General features: G+C 49.2%; 1 protein-coding gene across 6 annotated transcripts in view; it reads left to right on the forward strand.

Moving 5' to 3' along the window:
- The window catches only part of SLCO2B1 (solute carrier organic anion transporter family member 2B1), a 220,203-nt gene that overhangs the window by 79,546 nt on the left and 112,673 nt on the right, over positions 1–27,984 (forward strand). For 2 of the 6 annotated variants that reach the window (XM_077451188.1, XM_077451189.1), the window contains exon 1: positions 6,961–7,123. The exons of 3 other annotated variants lie outside the window; for them this stretch is intronic. In XM_077451188.1, coding sequence (XP_077307314.1) covers positions 6,989–7,123 — 135 coding nt within the window. In that variant the 5' untranslated portion in view covers positions 6,961–6,988. Of the gene's footprint in view, positions 1–6,960; positions 7,124–7,382; positions 7,497–27,984 lie in introns of those variants that run through there. One more of the 6 variants, XM_077451193.1, reaches the window with a different exon arrangement.

Consider the following 27,984-nt stretch of genomic DNA (forward strand, 5'->3'; position numbering starts at 1 on the left):
ATATTTATATATATATATATATATATATATATATATATATATATATATATAAATATACCGTATTTACTGGCGTATAACACGCACTTTTTCCCCCTTAAAATCGGGGGAAAGTCGTGGGTGCGTGTTATACGGCGATCCCCACTGTCTGTGAGTCTAAAATACTGAGCGCCGCCGAAAAAGACCGAGCGCTGCCGAAAAAGACCGAGCGCTGCCGAAAAAGAGGCCGAGCCGACTCTACTGTGTATTCGGCTTGGCTCGGCTCGCAGTCCCGCACAGTCCCGCACAGCCGAGCCGAGTACACAGTACAGTCGGCTCGGTCTTTTTTGGCAGCGCTCGCTCCAGAAACAGCAGGGAGGCGGGACTACGAGCAGAGCCGAGCAGTCAGCTCGGTCTTTTTCTGCAGCGCTCGGTCTTTTTCTGCAGCGCTCGGTCTTTTTCTGCAGCGCTCGGTCTTTTTCTGCAGCGCTCGGTCTTTTTCGGCGGCGCTCGCTCGGTCTGTCTCGGCGGCGGGATATTTAAACATGGGCAAGGCTGCAAACGGCGCTGGGCAAGCTGGAAATGACACTGGCAAGCTGCAAATGACACTCTGCAAGGCTGCAAACAGTGCTGGGCAAGCTGCAAATGATGCTGGGCAAGCTGCAAATGACACTCTGCAAGGCTGCAAACAGTGCTGGGCAAGCTGCAAATGATGCTGGGCAAGCTGCAAATGACACTGATCATTCTGCAATGATGGACAAGGCTGCAGATGGACACTGATAAGGCTGCATTGATGGGCATTTAAATGTAAGTTTTTTTTTTCCCTTAAACTTCCCTCCTAAAACTTTTTTCCTTAAAATGCCCTCCTAAACTTGGGGTGCGTGTTATACTCCGGTGCGTGTTATACCCCGATAAATACGGTATGTGTATGTATGTATGTATGTATGTATCTCTTGGCAGCAACACACACTATTTGTTCCTTTGCCGATAAAGTTTACATGATTCATATAGATTTAATCCTCATTGACTACATACCATCCTCTGGAACAGCTCTCCCCTAGTTGTTTATATTTTGTTCCTTCTCACTCGGTCTTCTGAGTTTGGGATCGGCGGCCTCAGTTTGGTATTACCTTTTCATTAATGGTCATCTATTTTTTGCGCCTGGACTTTTGTTGATTTATGTGCTGCATATGGCCACCAATACAAGTGAATGGCTGTATGCTGCCTTGCTCGGGAAAATTCTGATGGCTTATGCATTAGCGTTTACACAAGCATGCGTGTGCGGTGTGTCTCCCTGAACATGAAAGTCATATGTTTAGGGAGAAGCACCGTATGCACATGCGCGGGTAAAAGCAGAAGCTATTGGGGTTTACCTGAGCACAGCTGCCTGCAGTCATTCACTAGTATTGGTGGCTTTACGCGACTTGAGCAGCTCCCCGAGTGCCGGAAAATGCCGGGAATTCTACATCTCATTACACAGGTGGTGCTGAAAATGTCAAGTTTATACTTTTTATCCATAATAACACTATTACAATGATTATAAATGTGTTGTTTGTTATTTTAAAAAAAAATTGTCTATGGACTGCATAAAAAAAAAATAATAATAATATAATAATATATAGCCAAAGCGTGGTAGGAGTGAAGACCTGGTGCTGAAATGCAAAAACCTCACCAGTCACAAAGGATATAGGAATCTACCAGAGAAACTACTAAACTGTGGGTGTCACCAGTACCAGCTGTGATATTGGAATTTCCATGAGATGTGATACCAAACTCAACAATTTCACACCTTCTGTGGATAACACCAGTGCCAGTTGTGGTGCTGGATTGTCCATGTATTGTTCTCCCAGACTCTACAATATCAACCTGCTCTGTACAGTAGATGTCATCAACATAGAATGTGGTGTTGGATCATCCTTCTGATGTTCCGTCAAGCTCTGTAATATCACTCCACTCTGTTGATTTCACCAGTACCATTTGTGGTGTTGGATTGTCTATTGGATGTTCTCCCAAGCAACAATGCCAACCTGCTCTGTAGATGTGATCAACATGGGCTGTGGTGTTGGAGCATCCTTTAGATGTCCTACCAAACTTTGCAATATTACCCAGCTCAGTTGGTGCCAGCAGCACCAGCTGTGGTGTTGGATCATCCATTAGCTTTCCTACCAGACTGCAATATCACCATCAGCGCCAGCTGTGGTATTGAATCATCTGCTAGATGTCCTTCCAGACTGCAATATCACCCCGCTCTGTGGATGTCACCAGAACTAGCTATGGTGTTGGATCATCCATTAGATGTTCTACCAAACTCTACAATATCACTCTGCTCTGTGGATGTCACCAGAATGGGCTGTGGTGTTGCATCATCCTTTAGATATTCTACCAATCTCTGAGATGTCACCTAGCACCAGCTGTGGTGCTGGATCATCTGTTAGATGGCCTACCAGACTCTGCAATATTGTCCTACTCTCTTGATGTCACCATCACCAGCTGTGGTATTGGATCTTCCATTAGATAGCCTATCAAGCTTCTCAATATCACCCACTCTGTAGATGTCACCCAAACTAGCTGTGGTGGTAGGTCATATATCAGATGTACTCTGCTGTAAATTGGGTAATAGTTTTGGATCATTTTTTAGATGTTCTACTAAACTCTGCAATATCACTCCACTGTTGATCTCACCAGTACCATTTGTGGTGTTGGATTATCCATTGGATGTTCTCCCAAACTCTACAATGTCCACCCACTCTGTAGATGTAATCAACATGGGCTGTGGTGTTGGATCATCCTTTAGAAATCCTACCAAACTATGCAATATTATCCATCTCAATTGGTGCCAGCAGCACCAGCTGTGGTGTTGGATCATCCATTAGCTGTCCTACCAGACTGCAATATCACCCTGCTCTGTGGATGTCACCACAACTAGTTGTTCTGTCCAATAATCCATTAGATGTTCTACCAAACTCTACAATACCTTCCCACTCTGTGGATGTCACCAGAATGGGCTGTGGTGTTGGATCATCCTTTGGATGTTCTACCAAACTCTGCGATGTCACCAGCACCAGCTGTGGTGTTGGATCATCTGTTAGGTGGCCTACCAAACTCTGCAATATTACCCTACTTTGTTGATGTCACCATCACCAGCTGTGGTATTGGATCATCCATTAGATGTTCTATCAAGTTTCTCAATATCATCCCACTCTGTAGATGTCACCAGAACTAGCTGTGCTGGTAGGTTATATCACATGTACTATCAAACTCTACAACATCATCCTGCTCTGTGGATGTCATAGAAATGGGAGGTCATGTTGGATCATTCTTTAGATGTTTGACCAAACTCTGTGATGTCATGAACACCAGCTGTGGTGTTGGACCAACCATTAGATGTCCTTCCAAACTGCAGTATCACCCTGCTCTGTGGTATTAGATCATCCATTAGAATGTCCAATTAAATGTCACCGGAATGGGCATCCATTAGATGTTCTACCAAACTCTGCAGTGTCACCAGCACCCGCTGTGGTGTTGGATCATCTGTTAGATTTCCTACCAAACTCTAAAATATTATCCCTCTCTGTTGATGTCACCAGCACCAGCTGTGGTATTGGATCATCCATTAGATGCCCTACCAAACTTCAATATCACTCTGCTCTGTGGATATCACCAGCAAGGGCTGTGGTGTTGGATCATCCTTTAGCATGTTCTACCAAACTCTATGATGTTACCACCACCAGCTGTGGTGTTGGATCATCCATTAGATGAACCTTGCTCAACATTTTCAACACAGAGAAACCCTTGAAATAACTTTCCAGTATCAGGGAACCCCTGGTATAAGTTACTACAACTCATGATACATTAGTGTGATGGTCAGTGGAAATTATTTTCCTTACACTTGTGGTCATTGGGGAGAATTCCCCCCTTACAGATGGCTAAAAAGACCATCACTGGGAACTTATCCGAGAGGCAGAAATTGTTTGTTGCTCAAGGAACCCCTAGGAACCTCTGGAAGAACCCTGGTTGAGAAACCCTGCGTTAGATGTTCTATCAAGCTTTTCAGTATTATCCTACACTATAGATGTCACCAGAACTGCTGTGGCTGTGGTTGTATATCATATATTAGATTTAATATCAAACGCTACAATATCACTCGGGGGGATATGATCAACATGTACAAATATATAAGGGGTCCATATAGTGAACTTGGTGTTGAGTTATTCACTTTACAGTCAACAAAGAGGACAAGGGGACACTCTTTACGTCTAGAGGAAAAGAGATTTCATCTCCAAATATGGAAAGGTTTCTTCACAGTAAGCCCCCATACACACGGTCGGAGATTCCGGCAACCAAATCCGTCGGGAGTAATTCCGACGGATTAATTCCGGAAGAGGTCCGGAAGTGATGTTGCATACACACGGTCGGACAAAGTTGTCGGAAAATCCAATTGTACATAACGTGCAGGCATGTTCTGGCCATCGGGACCGCCGGGAGTCTCCCAGTGGGCCGATGGCTCAGTGGGCCACTCTGATGTAAGGGGGCTGGTGATGGGACACTCTGATGTAAGGAGGTGCTGATGGGACTCTCTAAAGTTAGGGGGTGCTGATGGGACACTCTGATGTTAGGGAGCTGGTGATGGGACACTCTGATGTTAGGGAGCTGGTGATGGGACACTCTGATGTAAGGAGGTGCTGATGGGACACTCTGATGTAAGGGGGATCTGATGGGACACTCTGATGTAAGGGGGCTGCTGATGGGACACTCTGATGTAAGGGAGCTGGTAATGGGACACTCTGATGTAAGGGAGCTGGTAATGGGACACTCTGATGTAAGGAGGTGCTGATGGGACACTCTGATGTAAGGAGGTGCTGATGGGACACTCTGATGTAAGGGGGTGCTGATGGGACACTCTGATGTAAGGGGGTGCTGATGGGACACTCTGATGTAAGGGGGTTCTGATGGGACACTCTGATGTAAGGGGGCTGCTGATGGGACACTCTGATGTAAGGGGGCTGGTAATGGGACACTCTGATGTAAGGAGGTGCTGATGGGACACTCTGATGTAAGGGGGCTGCTGATGGGACACTCTGATGTAAGGGAGCTGGTAATGGGACACTCTGATGTAAGGAGGTGCTGATGGGACACTCTGATGTAAGGGAGTGCTGATGGGACACTCAAAATGTAAGTGGCCGGTCTGGATGAAGTCCAGGGCCAAATTTCTGTCCCAGTCCAGCCCTGATAACGTGATGAGATGTTATTTCGTTACAACAGGACTACGTTCAGGCTAGTAGCCAATAACTTTGGTCTAGGAATTTGATCTGAGCATGCGTGGCACTTTGTCCGTCGGAGTAGGTTACACATGATCGGAGTATGTCCGATCGGAGCATTTTGTCTGAAAATTTTACCGGCAAGTTGGAAAAGTTGTTCCGACGGATATTCCGACGGAAACAGTCCGATGGAGACCACACACAGTCGGAATATCCGGCAAAACGCTCCGATCGGACACATTCCATCGGAATCTCCGATCGTGTGTACAAGGGCTAAGAGCTGTGAAAATGTGGAATTTTCCTTGCAGAGGTGGTTCTGGCCAGCTCAGTGGATTGCTTTAAGAAAGGCCTGGATTATTTCCTAAGTGTACATAATATAACTGGATACTGACATTTATAGGTAAAGTTGATCCGGGGAAATCCGATTGCCTCTCGGGGGATCAGGAAGGAATTTTTTCCCTGCTTTAGCAAATTGGATCATGCTCTGCTGTTTTTCTTTTTTTGCCTTCCTCTGGATCAACTGTGGGTATAGAATTGGGTATATGGGATTGTATGATATTATTATATTATTATTATTTTTTTTTTTGTGGTTGAACTGGATGAACTATGTAACCCTGCTATGTGGATGCCACCAACACCAACCGTGGTGTTGGATCATTGGTTAGATTTTCTACCAAACTCTGCAATATCACTGCACTCTGCAGATGTCAAAGGACCTAGCCATGGTGGTGGTGATCGTACATCATATATTAGATGTTCTATCAAACACCCTAATATCAACCCACTCTGTGGACATCACCAGAACCAGCTTTGGTGTTGGAGTATGGTTGCCACCTTTTCTTCAAGTCAAACCCGAACACTTTAGAGCGCACAGCTTCAGAGTTCCCCTGTTACATCTGAAATCCACTGTAAGGGGGAACTCTGCGGATTCTGATGTAAGGGAGAACTCTGGGGCCTCTAACATAAGGGATGCCCTGGGAACCCTGATTTAAGGGAGAATACTGAGAATTCTGATGTACAGAGAAGACTCTGATGTAAGGGTAAACACTGTGGCTTCTGGTGTAAATGGGAAATCTGATGTAAGGGGTGCTCTGAGAACCCTTTGCCTTAGTGTACTTAGTCAGAGGCAGGAGAAAGAAGGGGGGAGACTTCAGACAGGGATGGATGGTGAGCTCACTCACCCCTTGGCAGTCAGGTCCACTCATCCAGATGTATCTGAGGCTGCTGGACTTCAAATTTCCAGACCCCACTTTCCTTTTCTGAGGCACAGTGCCTGGGATTGGAGTGTGGACAGACACAGAGGGGTAGGGGTGTTTGGGGTGGGGGGGGGGTGTTAGTGCTGGCTTTGGGCAGTGTGAAAGTGTACAGCAGACACTCTCAGCTCAGACAACTGCAGCCAGCAACCCTGCTGGGAAGTCACAGTCCAGTCTAAATAATGCGTCCGGGTTTCAGGTAGTCTGAAACCCGGACGCTCGTTTCCAAACCCGAACTGTCCGGGTGAATCCTGGACAGGTGGCAACCCTATGTTGGAGTTCGGGTTCTTCCAGGAATTTCTCACTGTATCCACAGACCTTGTACCACACAGCCAGCTATGGTAGCTCTATTGAGAGAGCTGAGAGTAACTCAGGCTGGTGTGGTTGTGTAACTAGATCCATGAGTGGTATTTATTGATAGAGTTGTATAACCTCCAGCCTGTAATCCAGAGTGCTCTCTGTGGCCTGGAGCTACAACCTACTGGTTGGTTGATTGTGTGAATGCTGCAGGTCTGGTTTATTGAGTGTTTAAAGGTTATTGAGCCTCTAACAAAAAACAAACAAGTTACCTTCAATGAGAAGGCAGACAGGAGTCGTGTATTGTCCTCACCTGGGCGGCTGGAGGAATCTATGGAGGTAATATTTGACAAATAGCTTCTAATCTAACAATATTTTCCAATCTACGCACTTATTTGAATATCTGGGACACAGCAAATGCAGAGCTAGATAAATCTTACTAAGACTTAAAATGCATTTCAATTCTTAGAAAAACTGCAATATATTGCAGCTTACCTGTCCTGTTTAGGATTTTTTTCCTTTATTTTCCCCTGGTGATCCTGCCAGTAACACACTTGCTGTGTTAGGGTGACAGAGCCTACTCACTACCCAAGGAAAGCATTACAGAACACCCCCCACCCCCTATGCACTTCACAGAGAAAACTGGAAACAATGCTAAAGGATAGGAGTGCAGCATAGCAGAGATCAGAAGGATTTTTAGCTGGATGAACAGGTAACTTTTTGCACTTATTGAACAGATATAAGAAAACACTTTTTCAATGGTGTATTTAACAGACCAACAAGGAGGAAGTAAGTTAATTGTGTACATAGAATCATAGAAAAGTGACAGCAGAAAGGAACCACGTGGTCCATCAAGTCTGACCCTTTTTGTTTGTTTTTTCTCTTTTTAGCATTTTTGAGTATAGGTGTATGTATTGTATGTCCTAAGCCATAGGTGTGGGCAGTCTGTTGCATTAAGGTGTGCACCCCAAAGCTCAAACACACATACGCAGTAGGGCAGTGGACGGTGTCAGTAGAGCAGTGGACTGTGTTAGTAGAGCAGTGGATGGTGTCAGTAGGGCAGTGGACGGTGTCAGTAGAGCAGTGGACGGCGTCAGTAGAGCAGTGGACGGCATCAGTAGGGCAGAGGATGGTGTCATTAGAGCAGTGGATGGTGTCAGTAGGGCAGTGGATGGTGTCAGTAGAGCAGTGGATGGTGTCAGTAGGGCAGTGGACGGTGTCAGTAGAGAAGTGGACGGTATCAGTAGAGCAGTGGATGGTGTCAGTAGAGCAGTGGACTGTGTTAGTAGAGCAGTGGTCTGTGTTAGTACAGCAGTGGACTGTGTTAGTAGAGCAGTGGATGGTGTCAGTAGAGCAGAGGATGGTGTCAGTAGGGCAGAGGATGGTGTCAGTAGAGCAGTGGACTGCATCAGTAGAGCAGTGGACGGCATCAGTAGGGCAGTGGACGGTGTCAGTATTGCAGAGGACGGTGTCAGTAGGGCAGTGGACGGTGTCAGTAGAGCAGTGGACGGTGTCAGTATTGCAGAGGACGGTGTCAGTAGAGCAGTGGACGGTGTCAGTAGAGCAGTGGACGGTGTCAGTAGAGCAGTGGATGGTGTCAGTAGAGCAGTGGATGGTGTCAGTAGAGCAGTGGACGGGGTCAGTAGGGCAGTGGATGGGATCAATAGGGCAGTGGACGGTGTCAGTAGGGCAGTGGACGGTTTCAGTAGAGCAGAGGATGTTTCAGTAGAGCAGTGGACAGTGTCAGTAGAGCAGTGGACGGTGTCAGTAGAATAGTGGATGGTGTCAGTAGGGCAGTGTACGGTGTCAGTAGGGCAGTGGACGGGGTCAGTAGGGCAGTGGACGGTGTCAGTACAGCAGAGGACGATGTCAGTAGAGCAGTGGACGGTGTCAGTAGAGCAGTGGACGGGGTCAGTAGAGCAGTGGACGGTGTCAGTAGAGCAGTGGACGGTGTCAGTAGAGCAGTGGACGGGGTCAGTAGAGCAGTGGATGGGGTCAGTAGGGCAGTGGACGGTGTCAGTAGGGCAGTGGACGGTGTCAGTAAAGCAGAGGATGTTTCAGTAGAGCAGTGGATGGTGTCAGTAGGGCAGTGTACAGTGTCAGTAGGGCAGTGGACGGGGTCAGTAGGGCAGTGGACGGGGTCAGTAGAGCAGTGGACGGGGTCAGTAGGGCAGTGGACGGTGTCAGTAGGGCAGTGTACGGGGTCAGTAGGGCAGTGTACGGGGTCAGTAGAGCAGTGTACGGGGTCAGTAGCGCAGTGGACGGTGTCAGTAGGGCAGTGGACGGGGTCAGTAGAGCAGTGGATTGGGTCAGTAGGGCAGTGGATGGGGTCAGTAGGGCAGTGGATAGTGTCAGTAGGGCAGTGGATAGTGATAGTAGGGCAGTGGACGGGGTCAGTAGAGCAGTGGATGGGGTCAGTAGGGCAGTGGACGGTGTCAGTAGGGCAGTGGACGGGGTCAGTAGAGCAGTGAACGGGGTCAGTAGGGCAGTGGATGGGGTCAGTAGGGCAGTGGACGGTGTCAGTAGGGCAGTGGATAGTGTCAGTAGGGCAGTGGATAGTGATAGTAGGGCAGTGGACGGGGTCAGTAGATCAGTGGATGGGGTCAGTAGGGCAGTGGATGGGGTCAGTAGGGCAGTGGACGGTGTCAGTAGGGCAGTGGATAGTGTCAGTAGGGCAGTGGATAGTGATAGTAGGGCAGTGGACGGGGTCAGTAGATCAGTGGATGGGGTCAGTAGGTGTTAGAGTCCAGATGTGGAGCCCGACTTGTAGGAGGAGACCTCTCTTACAGCGCTGGTTCAGGAGCCGCTGGAATGGGAACAGCGGTCTCGAGAGCACAGTGGGTAGGAGGGCCTGCTGGATAGAGCCGCTGGAGCTGGTAGAAGAGCGGAGATCCCTCTGAAGGCTGAGTGGACTGCGGGTTGCTGGAAGCTGAGAAATGCAGGCAGTAGCTTCAGAGACCGAAGGTTGGAACTGGCAGCAGGCTGGAGAAGAGTCAGACGGTCCGGGTCAGAAGGTAAGCAGACTGATGGTAACGGAAGGCAGAAGAGGTGTCGGTAAGCAGGCAGAGGTCGGCAACGGGATCACAAGCAGAAGAGGTTTCGAGGTCAGGCAGGCCGGGTCGGGATTGGAGAAGGCAGAGAAGTCAAGCAAGCCGGGTCGATAACGGTAGCAGGTAATCAGGTTCAGGATCAGGTATTCAAAGGTAACCGGGTTCAGGATCAGATATTCAGACACACGGAAGCTGAGACGAAACAGCGCCGCACCGGCGCACTTGAGAGTCCTTTAAACGCTCAGTGGCGGGAAGGAGCGCACGCACGCCACGCACGACCACGTGGACGAGCGCGCGTACGAACGCCACTCGCGAACGTGCACACTAACGCGTAAACGAACGCGCACGCGAACGCGTACGCGAACGCGCAGAAGACACACGCCGACGCCTGTGTGCACGCAGCTGTACCTGTCTATTGCTGGTAAGTTCCTGACATTGCCCCCTCCCAAGGGGCAGCCTCCGGATGCCCAACAAGTTCCTCTTTTCTGGATGGGCAGACAAGTATGCGTGAATTAACCGCCTGGCATGGATATTGCTGTTTGGTTCCCAGGAATTGTTCTCTGGCCCAAATCCCTTCCATTTGATCAGAAATTGGATGCGTCCCTGTCTTCTTCTGCAATCGAGGATGGCCTCCACCTCGTACTCCTCGTTTCCATCCACTAAGATGGGTTCTGGAGGTCTAGTTCCTCTATCAGGAAAGGGATCAGGGGTGGCAGGTCTCAGCAGTGACACATGGAACACAGGATGAATCCTAAGCGACTCAGGCAGGGTTAGCTCGTAGGAAACTTCATTAATTTTCCTCTTAACCGGAAATGGTCCCATAAATTTAGGTGCAAGTTTCCTGGAGGGACAAGCCATTTTAATGTTATTGGTAGAAAGCCATACCTGGTCGCCAGGTTGTAGGATCAGTTCCCCTCTTCTTCTCCGGTCAAAGGCTCTCTTACTGTCTGCCTGGGCCTTGGCCACTGCTTCCTGCAACACCCGGTTATTGTGGCTGAGGAAATCCACTGTCTTCTGGACCGCTGGAACTGAGGTTTCTGGAAGAAAATCAGGAAAAAAGGTTAAATGAAAGCCATAATTGGCGAAAAAAGGGGACTGACCGGTGGCCGAATGACAAGCATTATTGTAGGCAAATTCTGCCAAAGGCAGCAGGGACACCCAATCATTCTGTACGAATGATGTGAAGCACCTAATGTACTGCTCAAGAGTCTGGTTGGTCCTTTCTGTCTGCCCATTAGTTTGGGGATGATAGGCCGAGGACAGTGCCAGCTCAATTTTCAGGATCTCGCACAGGGCCCTCCAGAAGCGTGAGGTGAACTGCGCTCCTCTGTCGGAGACTATATTCGCTGGAATCCCGTGTAGCCTCACAATCTCCTTAATGAACACGTGGGCAGTCTCCACGGCAGATGGGGTGCCTTTTAAGGGTGAGAAGTGGGCCATTTTGGATAGCCGGTCTACAACCACAAAAATAGTTGAACATCCCTCAGAACATGGAAGCTCGACAATAAAGTCCATACTAATCATTCTCCAGGGTCTGTCGGGTACAGGTAGGGGTTTCAGCAGTCCCCAAGCCCGGTTCCTGGGTGTCTTGTTCTGGATACAGACGGGGCAAGAGCTGATGTACTTTTCGCAAAAGTCCTTCAAATTGGGCCACCAGAACGTGCGTTGTACCAGATCAAGGGTCTTACGGACCCCAAAGTGGCCTGCCAGTGGGTGGTCATGAAGAAGGGACAGCACCTTAACTCGGACATTCTTGGGGACAAAAATTTGACTTCCCCTCCAGAACAAGCCATCTCTGGACATTAAGGTGATTCCGGGGGGTCTTGAGGAGTCAGAGGATGCTTCTCTGATCAGAGAGAGGAGGTCAGGCTGTAAAAGTAAAAAATTCCCGGCAGGTAAAATGGTGTCAGGAACAGATGAGTCCTTAGGATTGTCATACATCCGTGACAGCGCATCCGGTTTCACGTTCTTCGATCCGGGTCGGTACGTGATGTGAAAGGAGAAACGTGAAAAGAACAGGGCCCAGCGGGCTTGTCGGGGTCTCAGTCGCTTGGCAGACCGTAGATATTCTAGGTTCTTGTGGTCTGTGTATATTAGTACCGGGTGAGCAGCGCCCTCCAATAGGTATCTCCACTCCTCCAAGGCGGCCTTAATGGCGAGCAACTCTCGGTCGCCTACGTCGTAATTCTTCTCCGCGGAAGAGAGTTTCCTGGAGAAGAACCCCACGGGATGCATTAGGTCCTTGTTGCCTTGACGTTGGGAGATGACCGCTCCTACGGCCACTTCAGAGGCGTCTACCTCGAGGATGAAGGGTAGAGACGGGTCCGGATGGCTGAGAATTGGGGCGGACGTGAAGAGTTTTTTAAGTCTTTCGAAAGCACTCTGGGCCTCCTGAGTCCAGCAGAAGCGGAAGTTTTGTCTGGTCAGTTGCGTGATGGGCGCAATTATAGCTGAAAAGTCTCTTATGAACTTTCTATAAAAGTTCGCAAAACCGATGAAGCGTTGTACACCCTTCTTATCCAGAGGCGCTGGCCAATCTAGTACAGCAGACACCTTTTGGGGATCCATCCTGATACCCGTTGGAGAGATTACTAGTCCCAGGAATCGGATGCTCTGTAACTCAAATTCGCATTTCTCAGCCTTTGCGTAGAGTCGGTGCTGGCGAAGGCGGTCTAGGACTTTACGGACGTGTTCTCGATGCTGATCAAGAGAGTTGGAAAATATTAAAATGTCGTCCAGGTAGACAATCACGAACACGTCGAGGAAATCCTTAAACACGTCATTGATTAGGTGTTGAAATGTGGCCGGGGCGTTGCAGAGCCCAAAGGGCATCACTAAATATTCATAATGACCGAATCGGGTCCGGAAGGCTGTTTTCCATTCATGCCCGGCCTGGATGCGAACTAGGTTATACGCCCCCCTTAGATCCAACTTGGTGAATATTTTAGCGGATCTCAGTCTCTGAAAGAGTTCGGGTATCAAGGGTAAGGGGTAGCGGTTCTTAACCGTAATCTTGTTTAAGTCTCTATAGTCCACACATGGACGGAGGGACTGATCTTTTTTAGTGACAAAAAAGATTCCAGCTCCTGCTGGGGAAGTTGAAGGACGGATGAACCCCTTCTCTAGGTTCTCGTCCAAGTAGGTCTTCAGTGCCCCCTGCTCCTTTTCTGATAAAGGGAATATGCGTCCGAAAGGAATCTCGGCCCCAGGGAGTAGTTCGATCGGACAATCATAGGGACGATGAGGAGGCAGAGTGTCTGCTCCCTTTTTACTGAACACATCAATAAAGTCATGATAGTGCTTGGGCACAGTCTGCAGTAGGTCTTGATCAGAGTCTACACATAAAAGGGTGGCGGAAGGCTTGGTGGAATCTGTTAGGCAGTGTTTCAAGCAATAGGAAGATGGGAATGTGACTTCTCTGGTAACCCAATTGATGTAGGGGTTGTGGGCCTGGAGCCAGGGTATGCCCAGAATGATTGGGAACATTGGAGAGGAGATGACATCCAACGTCAGGAATTCCTTGTGTTGAGAGGAGATAATGACAGGTAGAGGGAGAGTCTCTTGAGTTACCTTTCCAGAACTGATGCTAGACCCATCGGCCAGAAAGACTGAGAGTTCATGAGCCTTGCCTCGTAACGGGATGCCCTGTCGGCCCGCAAAGGTGGAGTCTATGAAGCAGCGGCATGCCCCGGAGTCAATGATAGCGTTGACTGTCACCGTCCTTCCTTGGAGCTGTAGTGAGAGAGGAACAGCAAGGTGGGTTGAATTGGCAGTCAATGCAGAGAGACTGGTAGAAGCAGAAGGTAGACACTTACTTGTCTTGACAGGGCAATTAGAGACATAGTGACCCGAACCACCGCAGTAGAGGCAGAGATTCTGCTGCCGGCGACGTGCACGCTCTTCTGGAAGCAAAGCGGGGCGCAGTAGTCCTAATTGCATGGGCTCGGAGGTGTCAGGAGCCGTGCAGGGCGGAATAGGGCTGGACGGAGATACATAGCGAGAAGCAGGCATTGGGGCTCTCGCTGTCGTCCAGACTGGACGGACTTGCTGAGCGGAGCGCTCTGATCTTCGCTCCCTGAGACGGCGATCAATCTGGATTGCCAAGGAGATCAGGGCCTCCAGGGTTTCTGGTATACCGACTCGAGCCAGTTCGTCCTTAAGTCCTTCAGATAACCCCATGCGAAATTGATGCCTTAAAGCCGCATCATTCCATTCCGTGTCTGCGCTCCAGCGTCGAAAGTCCGAGACATAATCTTCAGCCGGTCTGCGGCCCTGCTGGAGCGCAACCAGAGCAGATTCAGCCGTGGCAGTCTTTTGGGGGTCCTCGTAAAGCTGAGCCATGGCCTCAAAGAAGGATTGCAGAGAGAAGGTTGCGAGTGAATCTCCTTCAAGTAAACGGTGGGCCCAGGTCTGCGGTTCTCCTTGTAGGAGGGAGATTACAAATCCTACCTTCGTGGCTTCCAGGGAGAAAGTCCGTGGTTGTAGGGCAAAATAGAGTTGACAAGCGCTCCGAAAAGCCCGAAATTTGGTTCGATCCCCAGAAAACCTTTCCGGAATGGGTACCCTTGGTTCAGGTGGAAGCATGACAACGGATGGTGAGGCGACGGGCTGTGCCGATAAGGAGGCAGGAGCAGAGGCCATGTGACCAGTATCTGTAAGGTCTTGGACCTGTCCTTCAAGCCTGGCGTAGCTATCTTGAAGCGATTTTACCGCTTGGGTAAGGGCCGACAGGTGCGTGCAGATCTCCTTCATGGGAGAGGTCTCTCCTGCGGGCTCAGTCATGGCTGTTTCGTACTGTTAGAGTCCAGATGTGGAGCCCGACTTGTAGGAGGAGACCTCTCTTACAGCGCTGGTTCAGGAGCCGCTGGAATGGGAACAGCGGTCTCGAGAGCACAGTGGGTAGGAGGGCCTGCTGGATAGAGCCGCTGGAGCTGGTAGAAGAGCGGAGATCCCTCTGAAGGCTGAGTGGACTGCGGGTTGCTGGAAGCTGAGAAATGCAGGCAGTAGCTTCAGAGACCGAAGGTTGGAACTGGCAGCAGGCTGGAGAAGAGTCAGACGGTCCGGGTCAGAAGGTAAGCAGACTGATGGTAACGGAAGGCAGAAGAGGTGTCGGTAAGCAGGCAGAGGTCGGCAACGGGATCACAAGCAGAAGAGGTTTCGAGGTCAGGCAGGCCGGGTCGGGATTGGAGAAGGCAGAGAAGTCAAGCAAGCCGGGTCGATAACGGTAGCAGGTAATCAGGTTCAGGATCAGGTATTCAAAGGTAACCGGGTTCAGGATCAGATATTCAGACACACGGAAGCTGAGACGAAACAGCGCCGCACCGGCGCACTTGAGAGTCCTTTAAACGCTCAGTGGCGGGAAGGAGCGCACGCACGCCACGCACGACCACGTGGACGAGCGCGCGTACGAACGCCACTCGCGAACGTGCACACTAACGCGTAAACGAACGCGCACGCGAACGCGTACGCGAACGCGCAGAAGACACACGCCGACGCCTGTGTGCACGCAGCTGTACCTGTCTATTGCTGGTAAGTTCCTGACAGTAGGGCAGAGGATGGGGTCAGTAGGGCAGTGGACGGTGTCAGTAGAGCAGTGGACGGGGTCAGTAGGGCAGTGGATGGGGTCGGTAGGGCAGTGGATGGGGTCGGTAGGGCAGTGGATGGTGTCAGTAGAGCAGTGGACAGGGTCAGTAGGGCAGTGGACGGTGTCAGTAGGGCAGTGGACGGTGTCAGTAGGGCAGTGGACGGTGTCAGTAGGGCAGTGAATGGGGTCAGTAGAGCAGTGGACGGTGTCATTAGGGCAGTGGACGGTGTCAGTAGGACAGTGAATGGGGTCAGTAGAGCAGTGGATGGGGTCAGTAGGGCAGTGGATGGTGTCAGTAGGGCAGTGAATGGGGTCAGTAGAGCAGTGGATGGGGTCAGTAGGGCAGTGGACGGTGTCAGTAGGGCAATGCTTTCAATGGTCGGGCTGCCAAGAATCCTAACAAACACAAGCTTATTTCTAGTTCAATATCCTACTTGGAAGAAATAGCTCTATAATATTAGACTGTGTTTGCATTATACACTATATATCTGGCTGTTGGGGTGCAAGGGAATTTTCTGCATGGCTCTACCCGCTGTTCTGAAATGAGGAACAATCCTCTTATTTTTGGGACAGGGGATGGAAGGAGTGTGAATACCTGCTCTTCTAAGCCCCTGTACACACGGTCGGAGATTCCGACAACCAAATTCGTCGGGTTTTTTCAGACGGATTTAGTCCGAAACTGTTGCATACACACAGTCGGACAAAGTTGTTGGAAAATCTGATTGTACATAACGTGATGACGTTATTTCGTTACGAGGGGACTACGTTCACGCTAGTAGCCAATAACTTTGGTGTAGGAATTTGATCTGAGCATGCGTGGCACTTTGTCCGATCGTAATTCTCTACACATGATCGAACAAAGTCTGATCGGATCATGTTGTCGAAAAATTTTACCGACAAGTTGGAAAACTCGGTCCGTCGGATACTCCGACGGAAACAGTCCGATGGGGACCATACATAGTTGGATTATCCGACAAAACGGTCCGATCGGACACATTCCGTCGGAATCTCCGACCGCGTGTACAAGGGCTAAGATGTCTTTACTGTGCTACACACTGATTGGGTTGGAGGGCTCTTTGCTTCCCGTAATCCCTTCTAATACTAACCTGTATGGTTATATTGTCTCAGTTGGACCCAAGTAGGGATGAGCACGGGTTTGGTCCGAACTTGGATCCAGATCCAATCTGAAAGAAGCTTTCGCTTCCACCTCTTGCCCCCCCCCCAATCAACTGCAACCAGGGCATTCCCCACTCTGCAGCTGCACGTGTGGGCAGGAATCTCAAGACATCGTTGACCTAGTGTGGTCAAATTAGGTCAATATCATTGATGCAATATGACCATGTGACTAATGATGTGACGAGCATCCCTGCCCATTGTAATGCTAGCTGTAGGGTGGGGAATACCCCACCCATAGCTCATTGGCCCAAGAATTCAAATGCAAGCCTATTCCCAGTCCAATGTCCTACTTGGAATAAATGGCTCTTCAATATTAGACCATACTTGCATTATACACTATCTTTATCTGGCTGTTTGGGTGCAAATCAATGATTTGCATGGCTCTGCCCGCTATCCTGAAATGAGGACTAATCATCTTATTTTTGGGACACGGGAAGGAATGAGATATGTGAATACCTTCTGTTCTAAGAAGGCTTTACTATGTTATGCACTGATTCTGTAGGAGGGCTTTTTGATTCCCGTAATCCCTTCCCATAACCTGTATGGTTATATCTCAGTCCAACCCAAGTAGGGATGAGCTCCGGTTTGGTCAGAACCTGGAAAGAAGCTGTTACCTCTGCATTTTGCCGCCCAATCAACTCCGACCAGAGCATTCCCCAAACCGCAGCTCGGCCTATTGGCTAAGATCAAGTGTAGAATCTGTTCTCATCAGTTACCAAGTGGTGGTGCTGTGTTACTGTCCACGATCCACGGCGGTGGGTTAGGGGTGGCGGTGGCTATGGAAATCCACTTGGTGGAATGGTAACCTGGATGGTTAGTTTTAGGGAGAGCCGAAACCGGACTGCTCGATGAACTGAGGGCCGTTAATAGGTCTCTTTTAGAGAAAGCCGGAAGGGTTACCTCCTGATGGGGATGGTGAGGCACTGGGTCTGGCCGAAGGGACGGGTCCCTGGCCTTCTGGCCTAGATTTGGTGTGGTTCCTGTCCTTTTTTTTAGTTTTTAGGGAAAGCGCACCGGCCCCCTTGTACATGGAGGGGCTCGTTTAGTACTTCCTGGATGTAATTAGGTGAGAATGATAGGAGCGGTGGTGGAGCCTTTTTCCTGTTGGGGCTCTCCCTAAGTTCTCTCAAAGTTCTGACCCCTTCCTGGTGGGGATGGGGCTGCACTTCTCACACTTTTTTCCACACCTGCCTCTAGGGCCTTTTGGCTAGGACCAGTGGATATTTTTATTCCTGCCCCAATGGCCGGCCATTATTTCACACAATGGCACTTTCACTTCCTCTCTCCACTTCCTTTCCCCACTTTATTTATTTATTGCTCGTTTGTAGGGGTGCAACAGATCGTCACCGATCCGTGATCCGTACGGGTCACCCCGCGGTCTCGGCTTTGGGAAAGGCCGCGGCTTCGGCCTAGCTCTGAAGCTGCGGGCATCTTTCTACACCCAGGCGTTTACAATGTGATCGCTCCGACGGAGTGTTCACTTGTAAACAAACCGGCGTCATGTCATGATGCCGGTTTCTCTCTCCCCTCCCTGTACTAATCTGTACAGTGGAGGGGAGAGATCGGATGGAAGCAGCCATCCCTCCATACCCTGCCAATTCCCAGCAACACCCTGCCAATACTCTGCAATACCCTGCCAATACTCTGCAATATCCTGCCAATACTCTGCAATATCCTGCCAATACTCTGCAATACCCTGCCAATACTCTGCAATACCCTGCCAATACTCTGCAATACCCTGCCAATACTCTGCAATATCCTGCCAATACTCTGCAATACCCTGCCAATACTCTGCAATACCCAGCAATACCTTGCTAATACTCTGCAATATCCTGCCAATACTCTGCAACACCCTGCAATACTCTGCAGTACCATGCAACACCCTGCCATACTCTGCAATACCATGCAATACTCTGCAATACCATGCAATACCCTGCCAATACTCTGCAGTACTCTGCAATACCCTGCAATACCCTGCCAATACTCTGCAGTACTCTGCAATACCCTGCAATACCCTGCCATACTCTGTAATACCCTGCCAATACTCTGCGATACCATGCAATACCCTGCAATACCCTGCAATACCCTGCCATACTCTGCAATACCCTGCCATACTCTGCAATACCCTGCCAATACTCTGCAATACCCTGCCATACTCTGCAATACCCTGCCAATACTCTGCAATACCCAGCAATAATCTGCCATACCCTGCCAATACTCTGCCATACCTTGCCAATACTCTGCCATACCCTGCCAATACTCTGCCATACCCAGCCAATACTCTGCCATACCCAGCCAATACTCTACCATACCCAGCCAATACTCTACCATACTCTGCCATACCCAGCCATACCCTGCAATACTCTGCAATACTCTGCCATACCCAGCCAATACTCTGCCATACCCAGCCAATACTCCGCCATACCATGCAATACCCTGCAATACTCTGCAATACCCAGCCATACTCTGCAATACTCTGCGATACCCAGCCTTACTCTGCGATACCCAGCCATACTCTGCGATACCCAGCCATACTCTGCAATACTCTGCGATACCCAGCCATACTTTGTGATACCCAGCCATACTCTGCAATACTCAGCTATGCTCAGCCGTACCCAGCCATACTCATCCAATATTACAGTGGGGGAGATGTATATTGCAGTGGGGACTGTATGGTGGTGGAATTTTCACAGGTTTTTGAAAATTCAATTATTATTTGCTGATCCGAAAAATGATCCGACCCGTGACTCTGATCCGAGGAACGATCCGATCCGTACGTTTTTTGATCTGTTGCACCCCTACTTGTTTGTCACCTTTTTGTCTTTTTTTTGTTGTTGTTATACACGTTTTGCAGACGTTTTGCACTTGACTGGTAGGGTGTAGGTCCTCGGGCCGGTCCTGAACGTCTTGGGAGGGGGGCCTTTTGGCTTAGTTCGACCTCTCTCATGGGATCTCCCTTCGGGGGAGCCCACCTAGTACTTGGGTGTGTCCGTTTTCGGCAGACCTCCCAGAAAACGGGGTCCGCCTGGCTTCGGCCAGAAAGACCATGTTTAAGTACCTCAGTCCCCGTCTGGAGCCTAACGCCCCAGGGGATCAGGGTTAAGGTCCTTCTTCTTTGGAGAAGTATATGTACACCCGTTGCACGTTTTGTGTCTCACATTTATGTGTGCACTTTTTTTTTGCACTGGGTGGAGTTTTTGGAGTGTGTTCACACACCACGGGCTTTAAAAAATTCCCCACTCCGCAGCTGCACATATGGGAAGGGAATCTTAAGACATCAATGACCTAGTATGGCCATGTGGCCATATTAAGTCAATGAGGTCACGAGCATCCCCACCCAATGTAACGCTAGCTGCGGGGTGGGGAATACCCTAACCGCAGCTCATTGGACCAAGAATGACAGCTGGCTTATGGGTTTGGACCCAAAGTGCAAACAAACACAAGTTTATTCCTAGTCTAAAGTCTAGGAATAAATAATATACAGTATTGGAGGGCTTTTTGCTGTGGTGGAACCACTATGGATTCTGATGTAAGAGGAAGCTCTGCAGATTCAGATGTAAAGGGGAACTCTGCAGATTCAGATGTAAAGGGAGAAGCTCTGCAGATTCAGATGTAAAGGGGAGACTCTGCAGATTCAGATGTAAAGGGGAAGCTCTGCAGATTCAGGAATAAAGGGGAACTCTGCAGATTCATATGTAAAGAGGAAGCTCTGCAGATTCAGATGTAAGTGTAAGCGCTGCAGATTCAGATGTAAGGGGAAACTCTGCAGATTCAAATGTAAGGGGAAATTATGCAGAGTCAGATGTAAAGGGGAATCTCTGAAGATTCAGATGTAAAGGGAAACTGCAGATTCAGATGTAAAGGGAAACTGCAGATTCAGATGTAAAGGGGAAGCTCTGCAGATTCAGATGTAAGTGTAAGCTCTGCAGATTCAGATGAAAGGGGAAACTATGCAGAGTCAGATTTAAGGGGGAACTCTGCAGATTCAGATGTAAGGGAAACTCTGCAGATTCATATGTAAAGGGAAGCTCTGCAGATTCAGATGTAAAGGGAAACTATGCAGAGTCAGATATAAGGGGAAACTCTGCAGATTCAGATGTAAAGAGAAGCTCTGCAGATTCAGATGTAAGGGGAAACTCTGCAGATTCAGGTGTAAAGGGAGAAGCTCTGCAGATTCAGATGTAAAGGGAAACTCTGCAGATTCAGTTGTAAAGGGGAAGCTCTGCAGATTCAGATGTAAGTGTAAGCTCTGCAGATTCATATGAAAGGGGAAACTCTGCAGAGTCAGATATAAGGGGAAACTCTGCAGATTCAGATGTAAAGGGAAGCTCTGCAGATTCAGATGTAAGGGGAAACTCTGCAGATTCAGATATAAAGGGAGAAGCTCTGCAGATTCAGATGTAAAGGGAAACTCTGCAGATTCAGTTGTAAAGGGGAAGCTCTGCAGATTCAGATGTAAAGGGAAAGCTCTGCAGATTCAGTTGTACGTGTAAACTCTGCAGATTCAAATGTAAGGGGAAACTCTGCAGATTCAGATGTAAAATAGAACTCTACAGATTCTAATATAAAAGGGAACTCCTTTGTGGGACTCTAGTAAAGGGCTCCACAATGGGAGTATAGGGCCCCTTGATCAATGGGAAGGGCCGGGGGGGGGGGGCTCTTTATGGTTTCTGGCACTGGGGCCCTGAAGGTTCTAGTCATGCCTCTGGCTTTTTGATTCCTGTAGTCCCTTCTCACCATAACCTGTAGGGCTATATTGTCTCAATGGGACCCAAGCAGGGGTTGAACTCGGTGTTCTGGAGGAACCCAAATTCAAACCAAATCCAAAAGGAATCAGCCACTCCCACCCACTGCTGCCCAATCAACTGCAGCGACGGCATCTACCGACCCACAGCCCCACATATACAAAGGGTCCGGGGATATCATGACATCATTGACCTAAGATGTCACATGGCCATATTACGTCAATGATGTCATCAGCAGCTCCACCCATTAGGTTGGAAAAAAAAAAATGTTCAGTGAGTTAAAACAAATATCTTCATTCATCTCAGGAGCCCTTGAGGTCATGGGGGTAATAAATGAAAGTGTATGTAGATCCCAGCCATGAACTTCCCTTATTTGCGCCCTTTTGGTCCATTAAATACACTATTGAATGGATTTTGTTATATCTGTTCGAAACGTGCAAAGAGATACTTGTTGATCCTGCCAGAAATCGAGTCAACGTATAACGTCCTTGGCTCCCTGCACTGTTATCTCAAACAAATGGCCCAGTTAACGTGTTCTGTAGTCTAGCGCACCTTCTGTCCCCGGATTGACAGCGGCGCTCCTCCACAGATACAGCACAGTGAGAGTTGTCACCCCGGGACAGGAAGTATGCTGTTGGTCAGGATCACATTATATAGCTGCCTGTATGTAGGGATCATCTTGATATGCAGTAACGTGTAGGGCGATCGCATGATGATGGGTGGGGGGGTAATTTCCCGATGATGGCGGATTGAGCAGGTCCTGAGCTCCGGTACCGCTGGCGGTGCATTATGGGAGTTCTGAGAATTGAGGCTTCCTGCGTATTTCTATGTACATGGTCAGGTTTAGCTGGTATAACAATGCCATGTAGAGAGCGGGCACTTCACTGGCACAGACAGAGAGCTGTATTTCCATCATGTAGTATAGGACGGTGTCCCGCTATATCCCAGAACGCAGCAAGTTACTAATTGTGTACAAAGTAACCGGAGTGGCCCCCCCACCCGCCTCCAACTGTCACTCTATAATGTTATTTTATTTATATTATTACTAGAAAAGCAAAGTGCAATGACCGGAGCCTCGCCAACTTCTCATTCAGCTGGATTTAAAGGGCATGTCCATGCAAAAGTGATATTGTAGTTGTGGGCGGAGCCTGGCGGGCTGAGTCAGCCTCTTGCTTCTTTTGAACATAATCTCTCCAGCATGATTCTCAACCTTGGGGGGCTCTGCGGTCCCCACTCACCCTTGTGCTCCTCCTGTTACATTTTGCATCATAGAAATTCATGAATCATAAAGGTAAAACCCAGCAGGCATGGTGAGAACCCCTCATAATGGGCACAGCAGGTGTACAGACCAGGAAACTCAGCACAGGGATGGTGAGAACCCCTCATAATGGGCACAGCAGGTGTACAGACCAGGAAACTCAGCACAGGGATGGTGGGAACCCCTCACAATGGGCACAGCAGGTGTACAGACCTGGGAATTTAGCACGAGGATGGTGGGAAACCCTCATAATGGGCACAACAGGTAGGCAGACCCGGGAACTCAGCACAGGGATGGTGAGAACCCCTCATAATGGACACAAAAGGTGTACAGATCCAGGAACTCAGCACAGGGATGGTGGGAACCTCTCATAATGGGCACAGCGGGTGTACAGACCCGGGAACTCAGCACAGAGATGGTGGGGACCCCTCATAATGGGCACAGCAGGTGTGCAGACCTGGGAACGCAGCACAGTGATGGTGGGAACCCCTCATAATGGGCACAAAAGGTGTACAGACCCAGGAACTCAGCACAGGGATAGTGGGAACCATGGGTGTCCACAGAACTTTTTACAGGGGAGGGACATCATTTTAGGGTCACCCATGCACCGCCCCTTTTTGACAATGTCATTATCACATTATCATGGTCAGAGACTGCAGACGTAGTACAGTCCCTAGGATAAGTAATGGATAATGGCCAACACGCCCTCTTACTAGACCCAGCGAAACTACATCAGTGACCCCACCGGCTGGACGATCGCTCACTCTGGGTTCCCCCGGGGGCGACTCTGGTCAGTAGGGTAGCATGTCTGTACCCTGGTAGTGGCTCAGTCTTTCTGTCTCTGGTGGTGCTGGGCAGCGTGGCTCTCTCTCTGGTAGTACTGGGCAGTGTGGCTCTCTCTCTGGTGGCACTGGGCAGTGTGGCTCTCTCTCTGACTTCTACCCGACACACTCCTCATTCTTTGTCCTGTAGCACTCTCTCCCTCAGCTTTTTTCCAGGCTGAAGTCTCTCAATCTTTTTCTTGATCGAGCTGTAGCCTCCTCCCTGTGGAAAATAGGGCCCCCAATTTTTGAGACTACATGTCCCATGATGCTCTCCTCTCCTAGTCTCCTTTGATTGGCCCACAGTCATGGCCAATAGGGAAGGAGCAGGCAGAACTCAGGGCAGGGAACCTGGTGAGAGGCGCCGTATCTTCTCCCTGACAGGAGAACGGAGGGGAGGGGCGAGCGGGGGATAACCTCTGATAGCCGGCATCTCGCCTTTCTCCTTTCACAGCCAAGTTCTCTGCTGGACTGAGCAGCCGAAGTCACACTACACTTAAGGGGGGGGGGGGGGGGCTTGACAGCACCTTGATGGTGTCACCCTACTGGCGGGTGGCACGCGGGTGCGGGCTGCCGCGCCCCGATAGTGACACAACTGTGCTGAAATTAAAATCTGATTCCTGATTCTGGGGGGGCGGGGCACTTGACCCCCCTTGCCCCTACCTGTGGACACCCATGGTGGGAACCCATCATAATGGGCTCAGAAGATGTACAGATCCAGGAACTCCACACAGGGATGGTGGGAACCCCTCATAATGGGCACAGCGGGTGTAGAGACCTGGCAACACAGCACAGGGATTTTGGGAAGCTCTCGTAATGGGCACAGCAGGTGTACAGATCCGGGAACTCAGCACAGGGATGGTGGGAGCCCCTCATAATGGGCACAGCAGGTGTACAGACCTGGCAACTCAACACAGGGATGGCGGGAAGCCCTCAAAATGGGCACAGCAGGTGTAAAAACCTAGCAGCTCAGCACAGGGATGGTGAGAACCCCTCGTAATGGGCACAAAAGGTGTACAGATCAAGGAACTCAGCACAGGGATAGTGGAAAACCCTCATAATGGGCACAGCAGGTGTACAGAACTGGCAACTCAACACAGGGATGGTGTAAGCCCTCATAATGGGCACAGCGGGTGTACAGACCCGGGAACTCAGTAAAAAGATTTCACAAGCAGTCTAAAACTGTTTGTTCCAGGGACTTTACTCTGCACGATTAAACTCTGAAATATCTATTTGGGTGGAGTGACTCTAATCAAATAAAGAACTAATGATTAGCTCCAACCAAAGTCCTGATTGTTGGAATCTTCCTCTGTCGTGTTCCTTCCGAGACTCCAATGGTGAGGTTTACCTGGAGCAATCCCAGCAGACTCTCACTTAAAGACTTAAAGCGTTTGTTAACCCCCACAAAATAATATATATATATATATATATTCTGGTCCCATAGTGCTTGTGCTATGTAATCTGCCCCCCTCTAAACTGTAAAAAAAAAAAAATCCTAAACCTACCACTTCCTGTATGGCCTCTCTAAACTGACCACGGTAACCGGGGCAGCTCCACCCTGATCACCGTGGTCAAAGTGCCACCCTCTGCTCTCTGTTCTTCCCCCTCACCCCCTCCTTCCTCCCTGTCAGTGCCCTCTCTGTCTGTCTCCGGCCCAGCCCCAACCCCCCCGCTATTATTTTATTATTTAAATATTAAAATAATAATAAAATCTTAAATTTGTCACTGCCAACCTCACTATTAGAGGCTGGCATAGCACATGGTGTAAGTTGTATTTAAAAAAAAAACAAGCGCTGTAAATACTGAATATCAACGGTCTTCAGACCGGTCATGTGACTCGCGGCCGCTTTCCAGTTCCAATAGGGTGGCTCCTGCGGAGGAGACGAGTGGCCACGTGATCTCCCTCTGACGTCAGAGAACACAGCCCCTCCCTCAGAAGACACCTATCAGAGCTGAAAAGTGGCCGCGAGTCACGAAGACCGCTGATATTCAGTATTTACCACGCTCGTTTTTTTAAAATACTACTTACACAGCGTGCTATGCCAGCCTCTAATAGAGGGCCTGGCATACACTTATAATGATGTATTAATAACCACTTTAAGGGACACTCTGCTATTCCCCTTCGCTCCTCCCCCTATCAGCTACATAGAAGGTTATGTAGGGAAGAGAAGGCGGGGCGGAGGACCTGGGCCAGCACAGACAGTAGTAACACACTCCCAAAAGATTAGAAAGCTATGACGTGTAAGGGGGAGGGGCCGTGCTAAGGAATCGACTCTTCCTGGAGCAGTCAGATTTTCTATCAAGTTCAATGACAGAGAAAAAGAGAGGAAAATACATAGCAAGCGTTTAAAATGATTGATTTTTTTTTTTTGTGTTTTTACCTTCAATGTTTTACATTTCTTGGCAGGGTCTCTTTAAAGGCCATTGCATGCTTAAAAAAATATATATTTTTGCCCCCCCCCATTAATTTCAATGTATTTTAGTCAAAATTGCAAAAATTTGGCAAATTCTTGACATCTCTGCGCTTTTACCTGCAAACTGTTAGCAAGGTCTGTTTACAGCCACATGGGCTTTTTTTCACCAACATTTGTATTTATTATTATTTTTATTTATTTTCTTATTTAATTTATTTATATTATTATTATTATTATTCACGATTTATATAGCGCCAACAGTTTACGCAGCACTTTACAATTTAGAGGGGTGGACAACACAATTACAGTTCAATACAGAAGGTACAGGAGGGCCCGGCTCGTAGAGCTTACACTCTAAAGGGAGGGGGTGGTGGTACAAAAGGTGATGATGATGCGGGGATGATTTGATGGGGGGGCTCGGGGACAGTTGTTAGGTGGGTTTGGGATAGGCTTCCCTGAATAAATGAGTTTTCAGGGAACTCTTAAAGGTGGACAGGGTAGGGGCTGATCGGACAGACTGGGGCGGGGAGTTCCAGAGGATGGGAGAGGCTCTGGAGAAGTCTTGAAGGTGAGCATGAGAGGAGGTAACAAGGGAGCTAGAAATCAGGAGGTCCTGGGAGGAGCGGAGGGTACGATTTGGGCGATATCTACAAAGGAGGTTGGTGATGTAGATGGGGGGCGATGTTGTGGATGGCTTTGTATGTTATGGTTAGCATTTTGAATTTTATACGGTGGGGTAGGGGAAGCCAGTGAAGGGATTGGTAGAGAGGGGTGTCAGTCACGGAACGATTAGTGAGGAGTATTAGTCTAGCAGCAGCATTCATAATAGACTGAAGGGGGGAGGAGCCTGCTTAAGGGTCGGCCATTAAGGAGAGAGTTGCAGTAGTCAAGGCGGGAAATAATCAAGGAGTGAATGAGTTGTTTTGTGGTGTCATTAGTCAGGAAGGTGGAATTCTGGAGATGTTGCGGAGGTGAAGGCGGCAGGATTTAGCCAGTGATTGGATGTGGGGGCTGAAGGAGAGGTCAGAGTCAAGGATTACACCCAGGACCCTGGCATGTGTGGAGGGACCAATGGTTGTGTTGTTGATATTAATGGTGAAGTCACGGGGGGGGGGGGGGGGTCGTGAAGGAGGAAATATAACAAGCTCAGTTTTAGAAAGATTGAGTCTGAGGAAGTGGTGTGACATCCATACTGATATGCAGGGCAGGACTTAGGGTGGTGGGGGCCCCTGGGCTTGAGTCACTTTCGGGCCCTACCTTCTATACATTACCATATTTATTGGATTATAACACGTGCCAGCGTATAACACGCACCCCAAGTTTAGGAGGGAATTTTAAAGAAAAAAACTTACATTTAAATGCCCATCAATGCAGCCTTATCAGTGTCCATCTACAGCCTTGTCCAGTGTCATTTGCAGCCTTATCATTGCAGTCTTGAAGTTTAAAAATGGCGCAGCTGAGATACAGAGTCCTGCATATCTCGGCGGCTCTCGGGTCCTCTCGCAGTCCCGAGCGGAGCCGAGAGTAGCCGAGTGTACTTGGCTTGGCTCACAGTCACGCCCAGTCTCTGTGTTATGTCCATCATAGGGCGGGACTGGGCGTGACTGTGAGCGGAGCCGCGCCAAGTACACTCGGCTATGTATCTCGGCAGGGCCCCTTATTGGGTGGGGCCCATGGGCTTGAGCCCAGTCAAGCCCAATGGTAAGTCCAGCCCTGCTGATATGTCATTCAGTAAGTTGGAGATCTGTGAGGAGATTGAGGGGGTGAGTTGAGGAGTGGAGAGATAGATCTGGGTGTTGTTGGCATAGAGGTGGTATTGGAAGCCATAGGAGGTTATCAACTGGCCCAGGGAAGAGGTATAGAGTGAGAATAGGAGGGGCCCAAGGACAGAACCTTGGGGTACCCCAACAGAAAGAGGAAGGGGAGCGGAGGAGATGGAGTTGTGACACTGAAAGTGCGCTGAGATAGGTAGGAGGAGAACCAGGATAAAGCAGAATCACGGAGACCAATGGAGTGTAATTTGCGGAGGAGGAGCAGGTGGTCAACTGTGTCAAAGGCAGCAGAGAGGTCTAGAAGTACGAGTATGGAGTAGTGCCCATTGGTTTTAGCAGTTAGTAGGTCATTGGTGAGTTTTAGTAGGACAGTTTCAGTG

This window comes from Lithobates pipiens, unplaced genomic scaffold, assembly GCF_037356315.1.
Source record: "Lithobates pipiens isolate NorthernLeopardFrog02 unplaced genomic scaffold, aLitPip1_a1.2 Scaffold_23, whole genome shotgun sequence".
NCBI classification, from domain to species: Eukaryota; Metazoa; Chordata; class Amphibia; order Anura; family Ranidae; genus Lithobates; species Lithobates pipiens.